The 22514-nt window shown below is 44.9% G+C and overlaps 1 protein-coding gene across 3 annotated transcripts in view; it reads left to right on the plus strand.

The window, feature by feature from the left end:
* LOC135375679 (spatacsin-like) overlaps positions 1–22514 on the plus strand; it is a 504414-nt gene that overhangs the window by 459442 nt on the left and 22458 nt on the right. For all 3 annotated transcript variants that reach the window (XM_064608337.1, XM_064608338.1, XM_064608339.1), the window contains 2 exons: positions 4150–4312; positions 9329–9414. In XM_064608337.1, coding sequence (XP_064464407.1) covers positions 4150–4312; positions 9329–9414 — 249 coding nt within the window. The remainder of the gene's footprint in view (positions 1–4149; positions 4313–9328; positions 9415–22514) is intronic.

The raw sequence follows: 22514 nt of genomic DNA on the forward strand, positions 1-22514 counted from the left end.
CCCCCGGGAAAATGAAAACTCGCCGCCGCCAATGAATTTTCCCCGGAGCTTAACTTCGAGAAACTCCTCTCAGCACTGGCGACTGTCCCTGGAACTGTGCGCAAGATTCTGAATGCCACAGTGATGTTTGGATAGGCCTCCGTCCACGTCCGAACCTTGCGCAAGGGGTCAGCGCGTTTAGCTACCCTCTGGAAAATTCATTATGCGTGAGGGTATATCCGACTTTCATACATTTCTCCCAAATTTATTTGTGGTTATACGGCCAAAGCCCCCGTGTTTTGTCGATTATTTAACAAAAAGGCAGATGTAATCCTTCTTGGGGACTAAATTAATTCCCAGAACCTTTCTGTACTAAATGCATGGGGCTAAATGAACGTCACAGAGTGGGCACTGCATTTCACGCTTTGTCCTCACAGTCCTCTTTTCCACAGTCATATGGCATCGTATCCCCAGCGCGAATCATACGCCGATGTTGCAAGGCATGCTTCAGCGGCACCACAAATGCGAACTCGATAAAGGCCAACAATATCGCACGGACTGAAACGTCCACGTGGCATGGAAATGGGTGGTGGTGACTCAACAGGTGTGCAACTACCCTTGATTTTAGCAGCCCTGAAAGCAATCTTAGCAGCGTATCCAAATGCATCTGCTCTTCATGATGTCAAGGCCTTGCTCGCTGCTGAACAGTTACTGACAGCGAGGATCAGCTTTATAAACTGGCTACTCTCTTCCAATGGGATCCGTGTGTGCTGCGTACCAAGTTTCGGGACCTCAAGTTGTTTCTCAAATATCAAACCTCTCTCCAGCGATCAGTGAAGCTTATATGAAACTAGATATCGACTAAGCGGATATAACGTTCTTGGTTTAAGTGGTGTTGGTGTGCCAGTATGGATGACCCTGCTATGTATGCGGGAGGTCTTGATTGCAGCGGAGTTAAACGCATCAAAGCGATTGTCCTTCGACTGTGTACACTGCATGATAGCCCGTTAACCACAGGTCTCACAAAACTGGAAATCATTCCTCATTTTGTGCAGGGAAGAGGTACATTTCGGGATGTCGGAAGAAGATTTTACTGACCTCATCGCAAGGGAGTATAACGTCGTTTACACAAGCGTTGGGAAAGCAGGTCGGTCTGCGCATGCGCACTGGGCCCCAGCTTTTTCCCGCGCTGCTGCTCGGGGCCTCTGTGAGTGGCTCCTGGAGATCACGTGGTTTTGGCGCCCTCCATTTTCCCTGGACCATTGCGTAAACGGGAGCTTCAGGCGGATGGCGAAGCGATGAACTCTGCAATGATTTGCTCATCCTTCTGTGTACGGTTGAACATGGCTCTTTCATAGAGTACCTTGCGCTTGACGATGAAATGTCGCTCGAAAGGCTATAACTTGCTCGTACTTGTTTGCATCTCGGATATTCTCTTTGCTGGCGCCGCCGCTTGCCGTGGGAGCTCACTCTGCGTGCGCTCGAGTTGCGAATGTGAGCTTGAACGGGAACGGTGGGACCGTGCGCCCTCCCTCCCTCCTGCGATCTCTTCTGTACTTAATTAAACCTAGGTATGTAAACCCAGCCATGGATAACTAGTGTTAGTGGATCAGTCATCATAAAGGAAAGCGGATTTCAGGAACAAGAAATTGATCTCGGACACTGTAGACTATCGCCTCAATAAAGTTGTTGTTCGAACACTGTTTTTAGAGCTCGACAATCCCTATACACGCACCTTGCAGCAGCTGCCAAACACCCAAAGAACAACACGAAATGTTGGGGCACAACGACTGTTCAGGATGCTGGCAAGTGATGATGTTTAAAGGGACGGTCTCGTACCCCCTGCCTCTTTCATAAAGTGTACCATTCGATTGCCCTTTGTTGAAAATGGAATACTGCTAATTTACCCGACAAAACACGCCACAGTTATTAAATAACCGAATTAAATTGATAAAGATTGCAGAGCATGCCGTGATCTGTGTTGGCAACAATAAGAACGGTCACGTCGCCCTGCGGGTAAGTCCGTGATAGGATACAGAAATCGTCTGCTTTTGCGAGTGCTAGTGCATCGGCGTGAGCAGACGATCTTCAGAAGTTCTGGGCACCGCGGCAACTCTCGTACATTTTCTTTCAGTTCTCAGGTGAAAAACGCGCAATCTAAGTAGTGGCAAGCATGGTGGTTCCGAACAACTATGTTAATCCTCAGAAACAAGTTAAAAGTCGCAGAACAACCCCATCCACAATCACAAATCTGAAGTCGCTGGCCATCGGCGCGCGGTCGCATTACAGCTCCGACCAAAAATATATTACGCGCGCTTCCATTACACTCCCCGTTGTACACTGATCTTGCTTCGAAATGAAGTGTCGCTGACGACGTACATGGAGAAGGAGAACGTGTTTATTTAAAAAACGCATGAAATACTCGCGGAAAGAAAACACGTGACTTAGCTTCCACGTATCCGATTGTGCGCCACATTATGGGAGACCCCCCAGTCAATGCTCGGACTACATTCTCCGCTCGCGGAGGTATATGCCTGAGTGTCCCCATTTCGAGAGCAAAGGGGATTACTCAAACCAAGGTGCTTCTGCAAGTTACAATTACCATGACAACGACGACGCACCCGCAGGCCGACGTCATACGTGACGTATGCATGAGAGAGGCGCAGCTTTCGTCGTCTGCTCTTACGGCACGTTTCGACAAATTCCTCGAAAACGACTTGGTTATTCCGAATGAAACTTTGACGGTGGTATGTGTACAGTACTCGTGAGACTAGTTTTGGCTAAGTTTCGGAATCGCCCCGGCTGTACGACACCGTCCCTTTAATGAATGCACAGACGCGTCATGGCGCGCTACGTAAGCGCCGATGCAGATAGTTATTCCGCTGCACAAATTTTGCTAGCAAATATTGTTGTCACGATGTGTGTATCTTTGACTTGTTTTCCCTGACTTTCTCGCAGCATCTCGCGTTGGTCAATGCGGATGCAAGTTTACTTTGGGGGAGGTTTGGTACCCGCGCTGTTGTCGAAAAATAGCGTACGTCCCAAAAATCTAAACCATGTATTGTGTTATGGACATGCGCAGTGAAGACCTCAAATGTCATTCAGGCCCTACTTGGGTACTCTATTTTAAAACTATCCACTGGCCAAATGCTTCCACTGAAACAGAATCACATAAGTTAAATTCTAAAGAGTATTCGAGTAAGGTGGGGACGAGCATGCCCGTACTTAGTCACGCCACGTCAAAACGAATGGGGAAAATAATACAGTTTGCAGGATTTTAGCTGGACAATACACGCGGTCTAGCCTGGGAGTGATAAACGCAGCAATGGTTATCATTCCTGCACATAGAAGACCATTGTGCAAAAATTCTATGGAACGGATAGTGACAAGAAACCTTTCGGCTGAAGTATTGTGCAGGATGGCTGAAAGACTACTCTCGGAACAACACATATTTATAACTGACTGTTCGATTCCTAACTGCTTCAATTGTGCATGTGAAGGTGTTTACGAGGGAAGGAGAGCACAGCCGAGGGCCATTACAGAGAGGAGATCAATTGTCCTTGTCTGTGCTCTTCTTCCCTTGTGCCTTATTGTGTGAAACTGCGTTGGTGAGTGTCCCATATCCTCCACATATCTGACGCTGGCCATTCATGGGCACTTGAAAAATGAAGGACTGGATTGAATATAGCAGAAGCATATTCCAGTTGCGGCTTAACCAGAGTAGTACAAGCAAGCCTTTAAATTGGAATTGGATAATGATGAAGACAGCGCGGGCACCACAGAGTACATAGTACGGGTAGAATACATAATATTTTTGGCGGTGGTATGCCCCAGAAATTTCCAGTTGAAGTTTGTAAACCAGACGGCGCTAGCCGGATTTGTCTTTAATACGAGCGAGTCAGAGAAGGTACAGCCAGTCCCGAGAGACTGCTGTTTATTAAAATCAATAATTTTACCTCCACATTTTTAATGTTTTTTAAGAGCTTAAAGCTTCTGCCAGCGGTTAGGTCACTTTGGGAAGAGGATATGCAGACAACGCTTTTCACGGACATGGGAACGTAAATGATACAAAGACGTGGTTATCGCTTTTGACGAATTGGTTTCAAGGAGGATGGTCGCTGCTCTTGGAATGAGCTATTGGAGTAGGCATGACGGAATGTGTTCTTGCAGGTGCCTTACCTACGTGTCGCCCTTCTCGATTATCTGAAGCACCGATCGTCAGCTGGTTCTGACACATACACCATGTTGACGCTCAACTTCAACATGCATCGGGAAATTGCGGAGATCTTGGAATCAGCCGCAACGAAGAAGATCAAAGCAATCGCCAACAACGGTTAGTCGAATTCAGGAAATAACGTTCTAGATCATTTGAGCAAAACGCGAATAAATTTACATGCGCTCCACAAGTGTACGTGGAAAGTAGTTACGGACACACAGAACGGGGAAAGCAACAAATCAACCAAACGTTTAATAGTCAAAAGCTACAGCGGCAAGTGGTGTCGCTAATTTCGGCAATCGCTCGTCTTTTTCTTCGGAGCTTGCGGCATAAGGCAGCCTTGCAACGTTTAACATATATCACTAATTTTCCGAATGTCTCGTTCAAATCGCACTCTCTAAGGAAACATAGGAAATATCACAAACAGAGGCGAAACTGTGGCCTATAGAAGCTCCATTGGAGGGCACAGGAGGGCATCCTCACGTGTGCAGATGAGGGTGGAAACGTCCACAGCTTACCTTCACTACACCGACCTTGGGGTTAGTTGAGGAATATTTCCACAAAAATGATTGAGGTGAAGTGAGGGCTATTCCTAGAAAAAAGGTTGCGGTGAGGTGGTGAGGAAAATATGCAGAAAGGAAGTTTGAGGCGAGGTGAGGAAAACAAACATGTTGAGTCGAGGAAAGTTTTCAGACTGAGGTGAGGAGCAACATTTTGTGGCAAAAATGGCTACACGTATATTGCTGAAAACTTTTTAATCAATATAGATTAGTTGAAACAGCAATAGAAAACAAAATATGTATGGGATATTCAGAATTATGATTACAGGACCTCGAGAAAGATGATCTCTAAATCACGAGCTTTTCTAAAGACAAGCTGTTCTTGTTTTCACGGGTGCTGTACTTCATATCCTCAAGTGGGACTAGCAGCTTCATTATTTTAATTACAAAAGTTAATTCGTATATGTTTGTTAATTAGAAACTACGTGTGCTTTTAAACGAGGACAGGCTCCTAGGGAACCATAATCCTGAATGACATACTTCTCTCTCCTGATTTATTGAGAGCTGGAGGCTTTTTGTGACACTTATACAGTTATATTAATTGTCACAAAAATGTTCACACATCAAGAGTGATCATTCTATGCAATGCTTGCCCTTCAGGGTGTTGTTTTAGGAGTGTAACCACTGAATTAGCCTTGCAGATTTAGCATTGCAAGGCAAGGGGTCCACTTGTAAAAACAATGAAACAGACGGAGACGAAGAAAATTTTCAGGAAGAGTATAGGGATAGGTGAGGAAAATTTTCAGAAAAAGGTTTTGGTGAGGTGAAGAAATTTTTCCATGAGTACGTTGAGGTGAGGTGAGGTCAGGATAACTTATAGGAAAAGCTTGAAGTGAGGTGAGGATTCTTTTAGAAAAGGAATTGGAAGTAACGTCAGGAATTTTTCAGAAGGGGATTGAGGCCAGGGAATTTAGAGAGACCAGATTGAGGTGAAGCGAGGAAGTCTTTAGCAAAGGGATTCTAGTGAGGGCAACCTACAGAAAACATACTGAGGTGAGATGTAGAATTTTTCAGAAAGGGATTGAGGTGAGGTGAGGAAACTTTTTCAGCAAAATATTGAGGTGAGGTGAGGAAACTTTTTCAGCAAAATATTGAGGTGATGTGAGGATTTTTTCAGAAAGGGATTGAGGCAAGGTGAGGACAATTTTCAGGAAAACGATTGCGCCGTGGTGGGGAATTTTTAAAGGAAAAAGGTTAAGCTGAAGTAAGGATTTTTTTTTTCAGAAAAGGCATCGGGGTAAGGTGATCAAATTTCCAGGAAAAAGATTGAGATGAGGTGAAGTAATTTTCAGGAAAAAGATTGAGGTGAGGAAAAAGATCGTGAGGGCATTTTCCCATCTCTGCTCGGTCGTGACCTGTTTTAGTTCCCACTACGATAATACGCCGATCGATACAATCTCCGAAAAAGACATACGACTCCACTAGTCGGTGGGAATGATTCTTAAATCGCTTGTTCGCAATTTTAGTTTGCAAACGAAAAGACACCGAGAACGACCCCACCGATGCGGAAAATCAAGCGGGACGCCATCTGCCCCCACAAATCTTAACTTCATTTACTCGTAGTATCACAAGTTAGGTTCCAGTTACATTATGCGCATGAAACACGTGTTACAAGCATTTGTCTCATTGCTTGTGGAATATTTAATGTTGCTAAATGTTTATCTGCGCATTTCTGCACCTGCGACAGCTTTTGTCAAAAATCGTCCGCATATCTTTACTTAGATTTAGGCGTTCAGACGGGGGAAGTCACGCACATGCGATAAGTACACTACGCCTCGTCAACAGTCCGATGTCCTTGCTTGAGTCCGCTACTGTCCCCGTGGTTGTCGCCCAGCCATGATTTCGGGAAGTTGCAGACCAAAATCGTTCGGAGTGCACGCCGCGAGCGAAGGATGTTGTTCCTCTGGTTGTCAGCCATCTTGTTTGTAAGTGCAGTGCGCATGATTCAACTGAGTGGGAGCACGAAAGAAGTCGGATAAATTCGGAATGAGTGGGATTCCGATATTTTTCGTAGACGATAGAGATCTCAGACACACTGTGCGGAAGGCTGAGTCGGAGGAGCAGAAGGGGCCAACTACAACTCCTAATCATCTTAGGTTACGTATTGGAGAATGCACGAGTAAATGAATGGCTGAAAGGTGAAGTATCACCTGCGGGGTCATCTCAGAGTTTGATTAAGTTATATTTGTGCTTCGTTCATATTATTAATAATTGGGTGTACGTTTACACGTAAGGTGAGTCCGTCTACTTGATCCCTCTGATCGCGTGCACGCTGAAATGATATAAACACTACCGGATATTTTCTACAGGTTTTCCCGCTCATTTTAATTCATTGGTCACTCAAATTAATCCGAGCGCTACCCAATTTAATCCGAGCGCTACCTAATTTAATCCGAGCGCTACCCAGTTTAATCCAAGCAACACGTGTGAATGGATTCCATATGTATCTCGTCAAGAAAATTGTCATGACTGAGACTTTCATGATTACGTCAATGTATCGTAAGTTTATGACTAGTGATCCAATAATCCCTGTTGGTTGCAGTGTCATGCGGTATTTTATGACTGCTGTTTCTCATTATGACATTTCATGACTATTTTCATGATATGCGCTATGAATCGATTTTATGGGACTACCGCTGTTTCAAACAGTGTCATACAGTGTTTTATGACTACCGATTGTTATTATGAGACTTCATCACAATTTTCATGATATGTGGCATGAATCGATTTTATGGGACTACCGCTGCTTCAAATAGTGCCATGGAGCAACCGTAGTCCAAAAACATCGAGTCATAGCACATATGAAAAAATCATGGAATGTGATGACGATCAAATACTGTAATAGTGTTTTATGACTGTCGACGGTCATTATGATATTTCATGACCATTTTCATGACATGTGCTATGGGATCGGTGTTATCGGACTATGGTTGCTTCAAATAGTAGCATATAGTATTGTATGACTACCGACCGTCATTATCACATTCCATATTTTCACATATGTGCTATGAATCGATGTTTTTGAACTACGGTTGCTCTATGACACTATTTGAAGCAGCGGTAGTCCCATCAAATCGATTGATGTCACATTCATGGAAAGAGTCATGGAATGTCATAATGGCCGTTGGTAGTCATAAAACACTGTATCACGCTGTTTGAAGCAGCAGTAGTCCCAAAGAATAGACTTGAAAAGTAAAAATGAGTTTTTACAAGTGGACCCCTTGCCTTGCAATGCTAAATCTGCAAGGCTAATTCAGTGGTAACACTCTTAAAACAACCCCATGAAGGGCAAGCATTGCACAGGATGATCACTCTTGATGTGTGGACATTTTTGTGACAATTAATATAACTGTATAAGTGTCACAAAAAGGCTCCAGCTCTCAGGAGGAGGACAGCAGGAAGAAGTGTGGGACAGGGGGGTTAGTATGCGTCCTGGGCCGACTTCAGGGGCAAAATGTGCCGACAATCGCCTGAAAAGTCTTCGGAAAACCCAGGGAAAATCTCAGACAGCACGGCCGGTGACAGGATTCGAACCCGTGTCACCTGCACGTCTCGGCGTGGAAAGCGATAATCTTAACCACTATGCCACGGGAGCTGGTTTTTGGGACTACAGTGTCTTATGATCACCAATGGTCATCATGACATTCCTGACTACTTTTATGATATGTGCCGTGGATCGACTTTTGGGGACTACCGTTGCTTCAGTGTCATCTAGCGTTTTATGACTTTATGACAGACTCTCCATCTGTCCACGTCTGTACGCCGCTCATAGCCACAGTTGCTTCGCGGCGCTAACACGGAATTTTAAAAAGTTGTCCCAAAAAATCAACTCATATCACATATCATGAAAACAGTCATGGAATGTCACAATGACAAAACAGTCATAAAACACCGCATGACACTGCAAAAACTAGGGGTTGTTGGATCAGTAGTCAAACTCATGATACATTGGCCTAGTCATGAAAGTCTCAATCATGACACTTTCCACGACAAAGTATATATGGAATACATTTACATGTGTCGCTTGGCATAAAAATTGTGTAGCGCTTGGATTAAATTGAGTGACCAATGGATTAAAATGAGCGGGAAAACCTGTAGTAGCCAGATTGAATCATTTCAGTGACTCAATTGTACTGAAATGATGTCATGACCGCAATGCCTACAAATAACCTTCCTAGCCTCTCTTGTTTCCATGCGCTGCAGTCAAGCCGCGATATACCGTCCACCAACTGACGGTCTCGTAGACCCCGACAGGAACCATTCGTCTTTCACGCTGTTGGTGCAGTTCCAACATGGAGTTAACTGTGCATGTTACACTTACAAAATACCACATTAGACATCTTCTAGTTGTCGGCTAATGACGTATGGGGGCAACAGCAGCGAATTCATTTTTAAAAGCGATTCACTCTTTACCGAATTTGATACCAAATGCTAGTGTGAAGTCATGGAAAAGCCGTAAAAAAAAGGAAGTGACGCATTTCAGTGAATTATCACATTAGTTGCTCGATGTTATAGGTTGACCTCCTTATGGCACCATGAATATTCATGATGTCTTTAATGTCTGAAATTGCAGATGGCTTGGCATGGAGCAAGGAGGAGCTCCTAACGCTAGAGAATACGCTACAGGACTTGGCAGACGCAGCGGAAAGCTACATCAAGGTTTGTGGACACAAAGAGTTAACGGAGCAAAGATAATGTTCTTTAAACATATTGGCTCCCAGTGGTGTTGACATCATTGCCCAAATAAGCTTCTGGTAGAAACTGTTCTATACAAGTAGTATAGTTTGACTGTATAATAACCGTTACGTACAACGACATCCTTTTTCTAATCCAAGATGGCCGATTCTAATCGAATTCTAAGCCAAAATCCAGATCTAAGCCAACACAATCCACTAGTAATCCAATACAAGCCAAATCCAAAGCCACCTGATTGGCCGCCATTAGCCCCGCCCACTTCACGTTGATTGGTCCACGCCAAGCCTCACTGATCATTGATTGGTCAATCGTAGCTCTGCTCCTTTATGCTAATTAGTTGGCTTGGCTCCGCCCACTTCACGTTGGTTGGCGCACAACGAGCCTACTGATCGCGTTGATTGGTTGATCGTAGCTCCACCCCTTTATGCTAATTAGTTGGCTCCGCCCGCTTCACGTTCATTGGACCATGCTAAGCCCGCTGATCGTTGATTGGTTCACCATAGCTCCGCCCCTTTTATGTTAATTACTTGACTCCGCCCTGCTTCACGCTGATTGGTGCACGCCGACCCCGCTATGCTAATTAACCGGTTCCGCTGATTGGTCCTACTCTCCAGGCGCTCCGATTGGCCCGGCGGCAGTGGTCCCGCTGCGGCTTTATCTCAGATGTTCAAACTTACCTTGTGGCGTGCAACTTTCCGCCCACTTCATGCTGGTTGGTCCATTCTAAGCCTACTGATTCAGACGTCTAAGCCAAGGCCTACTGATCAGCCTCCCAGCGCTCTGATTGGCCGTCCCCAATGTAAGCCTGCCGATTAGCCCTCGCTTAGCCCACTGACACCAGCCCACTGACAGCCCACTGACACCAGATGGCGGAACTCTTTACTGGCTCCGCCCACTTCATGCTGATTGGCCCGTCACAACGATTGGTCCATTCTAAGCCTACCGATGGCTGGGCCCGATTGGTCCACGCTAAGCCTACTGAACGGTGATTGACTAACCTGAATTTATCGCTCCTAAGCCAGGCAGCAGCTTCAGACAAGACACACGGCAATTGCTGATTTCAACCTTTATTTGGTACAACGGCCTCCTCTTCCAGCTGTGGGTTGGTTCAGCTGCATCAGAGAGATCATTAGTCCCGGTCATCTCTCGCGCTCATTGCTCACTCAGCTCCCTCTGTAGATTCCAACTGTTATTGGTTCATCTAACTGCAAGTGGTCTGCTCGTTAGTCCATCTGACTGCAAGTGGCCGCTCACCCAGTTCCTTATTGGTTCTAGTTGGTCACAGCTCCCTCATAGGCTCCAACTCCGATTGGTCCATCTAACAGCAAGTGGTCACCCACCCACTGCTATTGATCCATTGAACCGCAAGCCACTCATTGCTCACTCACACTCATCTCTAGATGAGATATATTTAACTGTGGGAGATTGTAACTTTTACCATAAGATAAGTTTAGCGAGGGTCATACGCTGGTAGGCTCCAACTGCTATTGGCCCGTGCTAACCGCATGCCTCCACCCTGCTGCTCATTGGTTCACAAGAAGAAGGTTCCCTACACATTTAATAGAAATTATGCTATTGGTCCAGCTGCGTCATAGGGCACGGCTTGGTTCTGCTGTGGCTGGCCCTGATTGGTCCATGCTGCTTACCTCGTGCCGCAACTCTTTACTGGCTCCACCCACTTCGCGTTGATTGGTCCATTCTAAGCCTACTGACTTCTAAGCCAGTCCACGCTAAGCCTACTAATCACTCTACCAGACTTTCTAAACGCTCTAATTGTCTGCTCTCGATTGGCCCTCACTGGCCCGTACTAAGCCAACTGACACCAGATGGCGCAACTCTTCACCAGCTCTGCCTGCTTCATGCTGATTGGTCCCTTTTAAGCCTACTGACTTCTAAGCCGAACCACGCTAAGCCTACTGAACAGTGATGGGCTAGCCTGTCGCTCCTCAACCACAATGCAGCAGCTTCAGACAAGACACGCGACAATTGTTGATTTCAACCTTTATTTGGTACAACAGCCTCCTGGTTCAGCTGCATCAGAAAGATAATTAGTCCCGGTCATCTCTTGCGCTCATTGGTCACTCAGCTCCCTCGGTAGACACCAACTGCTGTCGGTTCATCTAACTGCAAGTGGTCTGCTCATTGGCCCATCTGACTACAAGCCTCTCATTGGTCACTTATGTCTAGAGCTCCCTAACAGGCTCCAACTGCAATTCCACTCATCGCTAGACCCAACTGCTACTCCCTCTAATCTCTAGATGAAATAATATAAGTTTAACTGTGTGATATTGAAACTTTTACCATAAGATAGGTTTAGCGTGGGGCTGGTAGGCTCCAACTGCTATCGGCCCATGCCTCCATCCGCGGCTGCTCATTGGTTCACAATGAAACTTTTTCACATGCTCTGACCTACACATACAAGAGATGGCGCCGCTTGTGATTACCCTCTTTGCAAAGATGGACAGCTGCCATTGCATTAGTGACTCATTTCTATCCAACTGGTTGATACTTCTAGAGAGCCAGCGTTAGAAGGCTGAAAAGCTTACATGCCGCCGCCTCCCGCTGTTCACATAGCCACAGTTGCTAATGGGAAAAAAAAACGTCTCTACACGAGTAAAGTTGGCTTCACCTGGTTGCACGCGTGCGTTAGGTCAAGCCCAACCCTGAGAACAAGCTTAGGATCGTTTAGGATGTGTGTGCTTTGCAGTTCAACCTAAAAATTGTTTCAATCAAGCAGAATGGCAAATGATGCAATGGAGCGCGTTCATTCTTGAGAAAGAATTTTGTGACAGAACCACAAAAAAATCACCGTGTTTTAAACAAAATGCAAAAAAAAAACTAATCGTGATGCTAATCAGGGAAGCCAGCACGCGTTCGAAATAAGCAGGAAGAAGCACATGATCGAGAAAACATCGATAGTTGATGCTGTGCAGAGAAGCTGGTTCGAGAGAAAAACAACTTGAATGATCAATAAACCCTATAGAGCTTGGGTCCGTTTTTATTTTAGACAGCGTGTATTCAACACACGAAATTAAATAAATCGAGCAGATGACAATAGCATAGTGGCGCTATGTGGTGAATCTCAAGACGCACTGACGCTCCAACGCTTATTAAACACGCACGTACTGAAGCTTAAAAAAAGAAGACTCAACCCAAGCTGAGTATGAAGATACGCAATTTCACATTGGTCCCCTCAGAATATTCTGTTCAAACATAGCCAGCGCACGCGACACAGCTCGTACGCAGACCACAACTGGAAGCACCCTTAGCAATATAAGTTCAGGGCACAACGTGAACTTCATGAATGTCTTCTATGAAGTTCATCTCGGGAAAAAAAGCGCTCACCTTCGCAGACGGGTACATAGATTCACGAGCACCATGCAGCAATGTCTGAAACATGCGGCGCGTGGACAGCTCATAGATTCACGAGCACCATGCAGCAATATCTGAAACATGCGGCGCGTCGACAGCTCATAGATTCACGAGCACCATGCAGCAATATCTGAAACATGTGGCGCGTGGACAGCTCACGCGACTTTAACCAGCTCGTGTCTACGCATATTGCAGTTTTAGACGGTGCACTTCAACATAAGATATTAATTAAACCAAGCACAAAGCACAGTGATGCTACGTCGTGACTGACGCTCCAATGCTTATTAAACAAATTGCTTGGTGCTATGCACGCATGTACTCAACTCAAGCTGAGTATGAAGAAACACAATTTCAGATTGCTCTCTCCCCGAACATCCCGTGCAGTCGCACCTCCGCGTTCCTTCTCTATACTGGAAGCACCAATATTAAAAATATTAAGATCGTCGCACTATGAACACCTCATAACACCGGTATGACGCACGTAAATTCTTGTCGCGCGACGCGCTAAAGCAGGGTAGGGATACACGGGCGCGTGGACAGCTCACACGATTTCAGCCTGCCCGCGCACACCTCACAACATGCGCCGACACACCAAAATGTCGCGCACCTTCCAGGCACCACTTACCGTGCCAGCCGCACGGAAAACTTGATAGCCGAAACACAGGCGCGTAACACACCCCTCCGGTTGGGACCATCTCTTGTATATCAATGCTCGCTCGTTTCCGCAAGGTTGCAAGTCCGAGAAATTGGGTCACCTTGAAGATGAGCCGGTGTTGGAGCCATCTGTTTTATATCAAAAACGCACTTCCACCCGTCATGGCCAAATTGAGTACTCTGCGGCGGACCCTAGCGGAAAAAAAATGTTGCGTCAAGGTGATGTAAATAGGCTTTCTCCGAGAAACTGGGTCACCTCGTAAATCATGTTTTCCGAGGCCGCGCGTATTAAAACCAAAAGTAAGCAGTGATCACACCACGGTATGCGAAGAAAAAAATATTCCTATGAGCCCACGTCACCACCTGCTCATTGCCGAAACAAGCTTTCTCTAACCAAGAACAAAGGGTTCGCTCATGCAGTTTCCAAGAAGTTCCAAATGTCCTTCGCAGCTAACGGGCGCGCATCACGGGCCGTTCCTGCGTGATTGTGTAAACAAAATCGCACCACCCTCCAAGGCCGCATTTGAGTTCCGTCCGTCGGTCGACTCTGGGTCAAGCGCACAACGAGGAAGATGAGGAAAGTTCTCATTTTCAGTCCATTCGGTGTGCGTAGAAACTGAGAAGTCGTCTGTTTTCGAAAAGCTGGATAAACCCAGTGATCATTGTTCCGGAGAACGAAAAGCTGGACGCGTTGGACTTACGCAAGGTCGACACGGGGGAGGCGAACTCCTGATGGAAAGCGATAAACGCGTTTTAAGCGATTCACAGATGAAGAGTTGCAAGAAATGCGTGAATTACCGGATCTGAAACTAGAGAAGAGACTCGTGGATGGATCGCCCGAAATCATCTTTACTCACACGAAGTGACGCATCCCACCGAGACCAGCGAAAGTGCGCGAGACTCATATGTAATCATCAGTAAAATAAAAGTATTTCCTGTTTTTAGTGGGAAAAATTTTGTGTTGTGTGATGGAGAAGCTATATAGATAGGTACTCATCGACTAGGCGAGTATAGTTTGTGGAGAACGCCACGCTATTTTAAAACCATTTTATATCATATCCCAAGGGTTCTGCACGATCAAACAGCATTATGGAAAAAAGAAAACCGTTTCACGCATCACGGTGCGTGCGCGTTTCAGCGTGCTCAAACGAGTTCTGGCTATTAGTAAAAGAAGTAGTTTTGGGTTCCCAGGCGGGTTCAGCATGGTGTTTCCAGCGCATCAGGCGATGTTCTACAACAACGTAAATTGTTCTGCGCGATCAAACAAGTCCCGCTCCCCTTTATACAAATGACGCGCGTGCCATATCATAACTTGTTTCAGCGTGCTCAAACAAGTTCTGGCTTTTATGCGCTGTGGTGAGACGTGGGACTCGTATGATGGTGCAGATTTGTAAGAAACACTGAAGAGATTCAAAAGATGATCCTCCGACATGAGAAAAGTGATGAGCAGCGACTTGACTACCGCGAAAGTGCGAAGCCCCAGTGTGTCGTGTGAGATGGACCAGTTCGTATGCAAACGCATGCTGGCAGATTTACAATGCCTACACAACTTTTTAAATGGACGCGGAGAAGAGAGTGATTTTAGTGACATTTTGAGAGCTATTCCCGTGCGGAGTACTCATAAAATAAGACAGTTTGTGAGATACAAGTTGGAACTGTTGGAGCGATATAGAAACGGAGAACCCATCAACGAGACAATCATAAATGCCGGGTTTTCCATCCCCGTGGTGCGTGACTACTGGAAAAAGAACCACACGAGCTTGGACATTACCGTCGTCGAGGGAAAGGAACGTGTTGTCTCCACGTTAGAAGACGTCCTCGCTAAAGTGTTGTGAAAAATTTTTTTCATAATCTTTATTGTTTGTGACATAAAGTTCGCACGAAATAAATGCGGGAATGAAGCAACCACTATAGTTTTATGATATAAAACAAATCCACCTCGCGGACTACGCAGGAGTATTGCCACCCATTGAGTAGATATCGTGCAGCTATCTAGCTAGATATCGGAGAGCTTGAAGAATATCTATGCCTGCGATGTCTCTGTAGCCGTATCTCTTTAGGACTTCGTCGAGATCGCGTGATATCATGAATAGGTTGGCATCTCCTTTTTCTAGCTCAATTTCGTGTCTCCACGTTAGAAGACTTTTATATCATATACCAAAGGGGGGGGGGGTTGCACTTGAGCTCCCACCACTCACTCAGCACACACTATGGAAATCGACAGCCGAATTAGAAAAGGTATTGCGATTTTATCCTCGCTGCCTAATCAAAAGCACTATTTTCAGTAGGGCGAACGATCCTCGATGTTTTGGCGGCGTTTTTCGGTTGGATTCCGGAAGATGCAGTACCGCAGGGGCTCTATGAAGCTTTCATCGGGAAAAGATTCACCACCATCGATGGGGTAGACGATGCTGTGGACGAGATCCAACGAGTATACCACGAAATTAAGCTAGAAAAAGGAGATGCGAACCTATTCATGATATCACGCGATCTCGACGAAGTCCTAAAGAGATACGGCTACAGAGACATCGCGGGCATAGATATTCTTCAAGCTCTCCATCTGCTGCACGTCTTAGTTTACCACTGGAACGAATGCTGTCGTATCATGTACGAAGCGGATGGCTGTCCCCCAAAGATCGAGTGAAACTGTGTAATCCTCACGTAAAACAAAGCTCTTTCGTCCGCAGAAAAGATTTTTGAATGCATGAACAGACGTCCAGCTTACCTCATTCGACGCATTTTTTGAAATTGCCACGCGGGCGTTTGACGTCGCGTATCTTTATAACCACACATGGAGTAACCCTAAAACAAAGTATGGGGAATAAGATATACTTTCGAAGCCTGATGTAAGTGGTGCGAAAATACTCTCCCTCTATATCTGTAAATAGGAAACACGCTGTGCAATTCGGGCTCCCACCGCACACCATTCGGGATAGCACATCGACACAGTATGGTGTTTGATAGCAGAAGGGGTAAATCGATTTCTTGCCCTCTCTTCACAGAACTGACGAAAATGACATTTTCTGTAGGACGTGTGGTCCTCGATGTTGTAACAACCTTCTTCCAATGGATACCTGAACAGGAAGTGCCGGAAGGAATACATGGAGCTTTCATCAACAAAAGGTTCAGCGCAGATGACAGGATAGACAGCGCCGTGGACAAGATCTTACGCATGTACTACGTAATCGAGCGAAAACAAGGAGTCTCATTTCTATTCAAAATATCACATAATCTCGATGAAGTCCCAAGGAGGTCGAGCTACGAAGACATTGTACCTGTAGATACCCTTCAAATGCGCTTGACCCACAGCCGACCGTCGGACGGAACTCAAATGCGCGGTTGGAGGGTGGTGCGATTTTGTTTACACAATCACGCCCGAGCGCGCGCCCGTTAGCTGCGAAGGACATTTGGAACTGCTTGGAAACTGCATAAGCGAACCCTTTGTTTTGGTGCTTGTTTCGGCAATGAGCAGATGGTCGCATAGCGTGGTGTGATCGCTGGTTTTAATACGCGCGGCCTCGGAAAACATGATTTACGAGGTGACCCAGTTTCTCGGAGAAAGCCTATTTACATCACCTTGACGCAACATTTTTTCCCCGCTAGGGTCCGCCGCAGAATTTGGCCATAAAGCGCGTTTTGATATAAAACAGATGGCTCGAACACATCTTCAAGGTGACCCAATTTCTCGGACTTGCAACCTTGCAGAAACGAGCGACCATTGATATAAAACAGATGGCCCCAACGGGAGGGTTATATTATGCGCCTGTGTTTCGGCTATCTAGTTTTCTGTGCGGCTGGCACGGTAACGGGTGCCTGGAAGGTGCGCGCGACATTTTGGTATGTCATCGCATGTTGAGCCTGTGTGCGCAGGCAGGCTAAAATCGTGTGAGCTGTCCACGCGCCCGAAGTAGTGCCCTGCTGTGCCGCATCGCGCGACAAGAATCTACGTGCGTCATACGGATGGGATGAGGTGACACCATTTTCTTGGTGAACTTGTTCATAATGCGACCATCCTAATATTGGTGCTTCCAGTAGAGAAGGAACGCGGAGGCGTGACCGCGCGGGATGTTCTGTGAAGGCAATCTGGAATTGTGTTCCTTCATGCTCAGCTTGGGTTGAGTACGGGCGTGCATAGCACCAACCAATTTCGGTTTAATAAGCGTTGGGGCCTCACCACATAGCATCACTATGCTTTTGTCATTCCGCTTGATTTAATTAACTGCTTATGTTGAACGCCATCTATCTAAAACTGCAATGTACGCCGACATGGGCAGATTAAAGTCGCGTGAGCTGTCCACGCGGCCAAAATCCGCGCCCTGCTGTACCGCTAGTTTATGAATCCATGTACCCGTCAGTGACGCTCTTAAGGTGAGCCCATATTTTTTTATGAGATGAACTTGTTCATGATGCGACGCCGTGCGATTATCCTAAATTTATGTTTCTAATGGTGCTTCCAGTTGCGCTCTGTTTCGAAGGTACATGTGCGAGTTAGGTTGCGTGCGCTGGCTATGTTTGCACATAATGTTCTGGGAGGGCAATTGTGTTTCTTCATACTCAGCCTGGGTTGAGTCTGCTTTTTAAGATTGAGTGCGTTTTTGTGTGATCATCCTAAATTTATATTTCTAATGGTGCTTCTTACTGTTCAGTAGTGCTCGTGCGAACGCGGGGGTGTGTCGCGTAAAATGTACGCTGGCTACGTTTGTGGCGTGATGTAGATTTGTAAACCTGGAAGGTGCGCGATAGTTTTATGTGTCTATATCGGCGCGTGTTGAGCCCGTGCGTCGCGATCATACGCAGATTACACATTCAAAATTGTATTGTGTGTGTGTATTCATAGCTACGTGATAACGGTGTGTACATGCCTCTCAGGTGAAAAATTCCAATATACGCGGACATGGGGAGGCTAAAATCGCGTGAGCTGTCCACGCGTTTCTTTCAGATATTGCGTGCTGTATGGTGCTCGTGTCGCACGGTGAATCTATGTGGTGTAAAACCTGTCATATTTGTAACTGTGATACTCTTAAAGTGAACACATTTATTCGGAGATGAACTTGCTTATAATGTGATGATCATTTTAAATCTGTGTGATCACCCTTAACTTATATTTCTAATGATGCTTCTTACTGTCTAATAGTGATCTTGCGTACTGTTTTGAAGGAACGCGTGCTAGGCGTGTCGCGTGATGTATACGCTGGATACGTTTCCACAGAATGCCTCCGTGAGAGCTCTGAAAGCAATCTGAAATTGTGTTTCTTGCTACTCAGCTTGGGTTGAGTCTTCTTTTTAATATTGAGTACGTGCAGAGTTTCACTGCACAGCACCAACCACTAGGAGTCTACTCGATCACTTTGTTTAATAAGCGTTGGAGCGTCAGTGAGAGAAACAATCTTGAGCTTCACCATTACTATGCTTCACCATTCTGCTTGATAAACATTTAATTAGTCTCTTGTGTTCAAGTGCAACGCACACTGTCTGAAACAAAACGATCCTAAGCTTCCTTGCAGGTACAGCTCTACAGGGTTTCTTGATGATCTGCTCAATCGACATTGAAATAGTTTTTCTCTAAGACGAGCATCTCTGCACAGCATCAACTATCCATGTTTCTCTATCATGTGCGTCTTCCTGCTCAGCTTTTTAGTCCGAACGCGTGCTGAGCTAGTGGGTTTCACTGCTTGGCATCACGATGAGTGGTTTTTTTTTGCGCTCTGCTTATTAAACATTGAAAACTTTTTTTGTTGTTGTCGAAGCACACTATCTGCCACAAAATCCGTTCTTCAGCTTTTAAGAATGAACGCGCTTCACTCTATAGCATTATTTATGTTTTTACCTCTCCATTCTGCTTGATAAACACTGAAGTACATTTTGATGTTGAAGTGCAAAGCACACTATCACAAGAACGAAAGCTTGTTCCCAGAGGTGGGCTTCCCCCTACGCATGCATACAACATGGTTAAGCCCACTTTACTCGTGTTCTGTGGAGCGATGGGTAGAGTGTGTTTGAAGATGTGTTCATCGTACCCCGAACATTTCCTTAAAATTTACCGTTAGCACCGCGAGGCAACCACTGATCTCGATTGTAAAAGGCTGGATCGCGGATAGGGAGCGCGAGCGTGAAGAAACCGGCCGCCATCTTACGGTGCCCACAACAGCCGCCGCAGCGATCATGGCAACTTCTTGCAATTACGGTCGTACCAACCGTACTGGCAAGGTTACAGGGCCTAAATTTATACAGGTGAGTCACTCTTTATCGAGGAATAAATAGGCGTTCATTCTGTATATTTAGTTGACCATTATGAAGTGTTTTTTTTGCCCAAAACGAGCACTGGATGCAGGTTGCTTGATCGCTCTTCCGACGTTCAATCGAGCACACTTGCATTTTACCCGGCGGCAAATACAGTTTGAGTGCATAATATGCTTGAAAGAACACGTTACACTACACAGGTAGTGTTGTCATCAATATATGTGCGAGCACTCGAGCGCTTTTTTGCACGCATTGCTAGCATGGTACACGGTGTTCTCTGCGGAAGCAAGTGCCACATTCATTTCTTTGAATTACCTTCACGCACAAGTTCGGTATTACGTCATAATGAGACCACGATTGTCACCTTTTTTCATGTATTGGTATTGTTTTGTGCCTTGGTTTGATTTGTGACAAAGAATCCTACGTAACGGTGGCGTGGCGCGGCTTGAATAACGCCTTTGTCTGAGCTGTATCGTCAGCTTGTTACGATAGTAATAATTTGTAGCGTGTCGTGCTATTTGAAGCAGTTTTTAAGGCAAAAGTGGTCTCTCAATACAGGTTTCGTCATGAGGGCTACCCAGTGAATAATCTGTGTAGTGTGATACGGCTGGGTGTACAGGTATGTATCACGTTTCTCATCCACTGGTTTCTACTTTACAGGAAGGAACAACCTCAGTGCACGCACTGTGGTTAGCCTCTCTCAGTTTTGCATATTTTCTTACATGTTCACATCAGAAACACACCTTACACTTTAGGCTCCTTCACCCAGCAATATAATAATTAGAGATTATAATTATTTTTAGAAGAGTTCCCCATATTCTTTTTAGAATAGTTTTGCATCTTTTTAATTTTTAGAAGATACAGGGATTGTAAACCATGTTTTAAACTGATGTTTTAACATTTGTCCAATGCATTTATTAAACAACATATTCATTTTTAACTGGTTGCACCCAAACCAATGTTCTGATGTATTATTTCCTTTGTTGTCGATGCACCATAAAAATTGGAATAATGATCATCAATGCAGGTTACTTCACAGCTGCCTCGACATACTCAAGAAATGGGTGCAGAACCTGCGTAATGCCCACAAACTTTGATTACCACAGCACCTCCAAAAAGTATGTGTCACATGGGATTTTTAAATGTATTCACAGTATATAATACCTTGTATTAACTGTTGTAGATCTAAGCCGTCTCTACAGTACACTCTCAGAAATTAAAACTGTGAGAACCGTGATAATTGTTTCAGTTAATAGGGCATGCACATATATGCTATAAGAAGAAAATTATTTCTTGAGAATGCACTTCTCTGGCTACTGGTGTTGTTTACATCTACTGTTGATCACATTCATTTATCACATATTATATTCTTATATATATTATTATATTAACACATATTTGATCACATTAAATTCAAAATTCATCATATATAAGAAAATACCAGGAGGGAAGTCGCTGTTCATTGCTCATTCTAACCTAAAATTGAGTGCTACAAATTTAGAGAGAGTACCTGTCCATTGTCATTCCTAAAATATATATTGTCATTGTAGCAAGGTCATAAAACAATAAATGTAGTCTTTTGTGACCTCCCTGCACGTTCATTGTATCCTAAAACGCATAAGTGCAAGAACTAACTTGAATAAACTTGATGTTGTATAAACTTGATATAAAATGTTGAATAATATAATGTATGATATAAATTGTTGAATAAACTTGAACTTGTGTATTCTCTTTACTCACCATCAGTCACCTTCTTTACAAAAGCATATCGTGTTAGATTTTTTTTTTTTTTGCGTTTCACAGACGGGGTACACGAGGGCCAAAATGACAAAATCACAACTGTTTCAAGCTCCAAATCGTCCTGCTGCAATTATCCTGTTGCAGACCATACGTGTGTAGTGCAAGAAGGCCCTTGCACATCAAAATGTAAGATGGGAGTCACAGTTAATGCAAAGTGGTTCCTATGAGAGACTTCGATGCTGAACAAAATTGTGCGAACTGCGGAAGGTGCCATAGAAGATATTCAGAAAGCGTGTCTGGTCTCACAACGGTGCTACGACGCTCTCTTTTAGATGACGATGATTCTCATTGGAGTTTCAGATGTGCAGCTGTATTTTTTCGAACGTGCTCCACATAACAAGCATGACAAAGTCAGCACTGGATAGCAGGCCCCCGTTCCTAAGCAGCTTTGCTCACGCTGCAGTTGTATTCAGCAAAAGCATGTGAGTACTCGAGAAGGACATTCAGTTTGGCACAACCGCGCCTGCAAATAATCAGAACAAATGAAGGAAGAAACAAACAAACATAGAAGGGCTGTACTTCAAAAAGAGGTAAATGTTACCACTTTTAAGTAACTTAATTGATTAAGCTTACATGACTACCTGATTAACTGTCCTAACGAGCGTGTTCTAATTGCGTGAAGCAATTAGATCACGCTCATAACGTATTTGGGCTGCTTCGGTGTGTCCATATTTGCGAGGCAAAGCACCGCAGTCGTTCACTAAAAGACACTTTCTGCGGCGGTGCTTGATATAAATCATACGAAACCGATACACGGCTAAAACAACGGCTGTGATTCTACAGAACGATCTCTTTCTGCCATGCGAGTATATCCTTTCCCGGACTGTTCTTTATGGAACAATTTTTGTCCAGAACGCAGCACGGGATATTACATACATGGTGGTCGTTAACCTCACATGGTTTCTTGTTGAAATATTGGCTGGGAAACGTACTGTAGTACAATCCCCAGCGCTGCACTGCTGTGACGGTCTAGTTTCGGAATGCAAAACATAACGTAA

The sequence above is a fragment of the Ornithodoros turicata genome, unplaced genomic scaffold, assembly GCF_037126465.1.
Source record: "Ornithodoros turicata isolate Travis unplaced genomic scaffold, ASM3712646v1 ctg00000915.1, whole genome shotgun sequence".
Classification (NCBI taxonomy): domain Eukaryota; kingdom Metazoa; phylum Arthropoda; class Arachnida; order Ixodida; family Argasidae; genus Ornithodoros; species Ornithodoros turicata.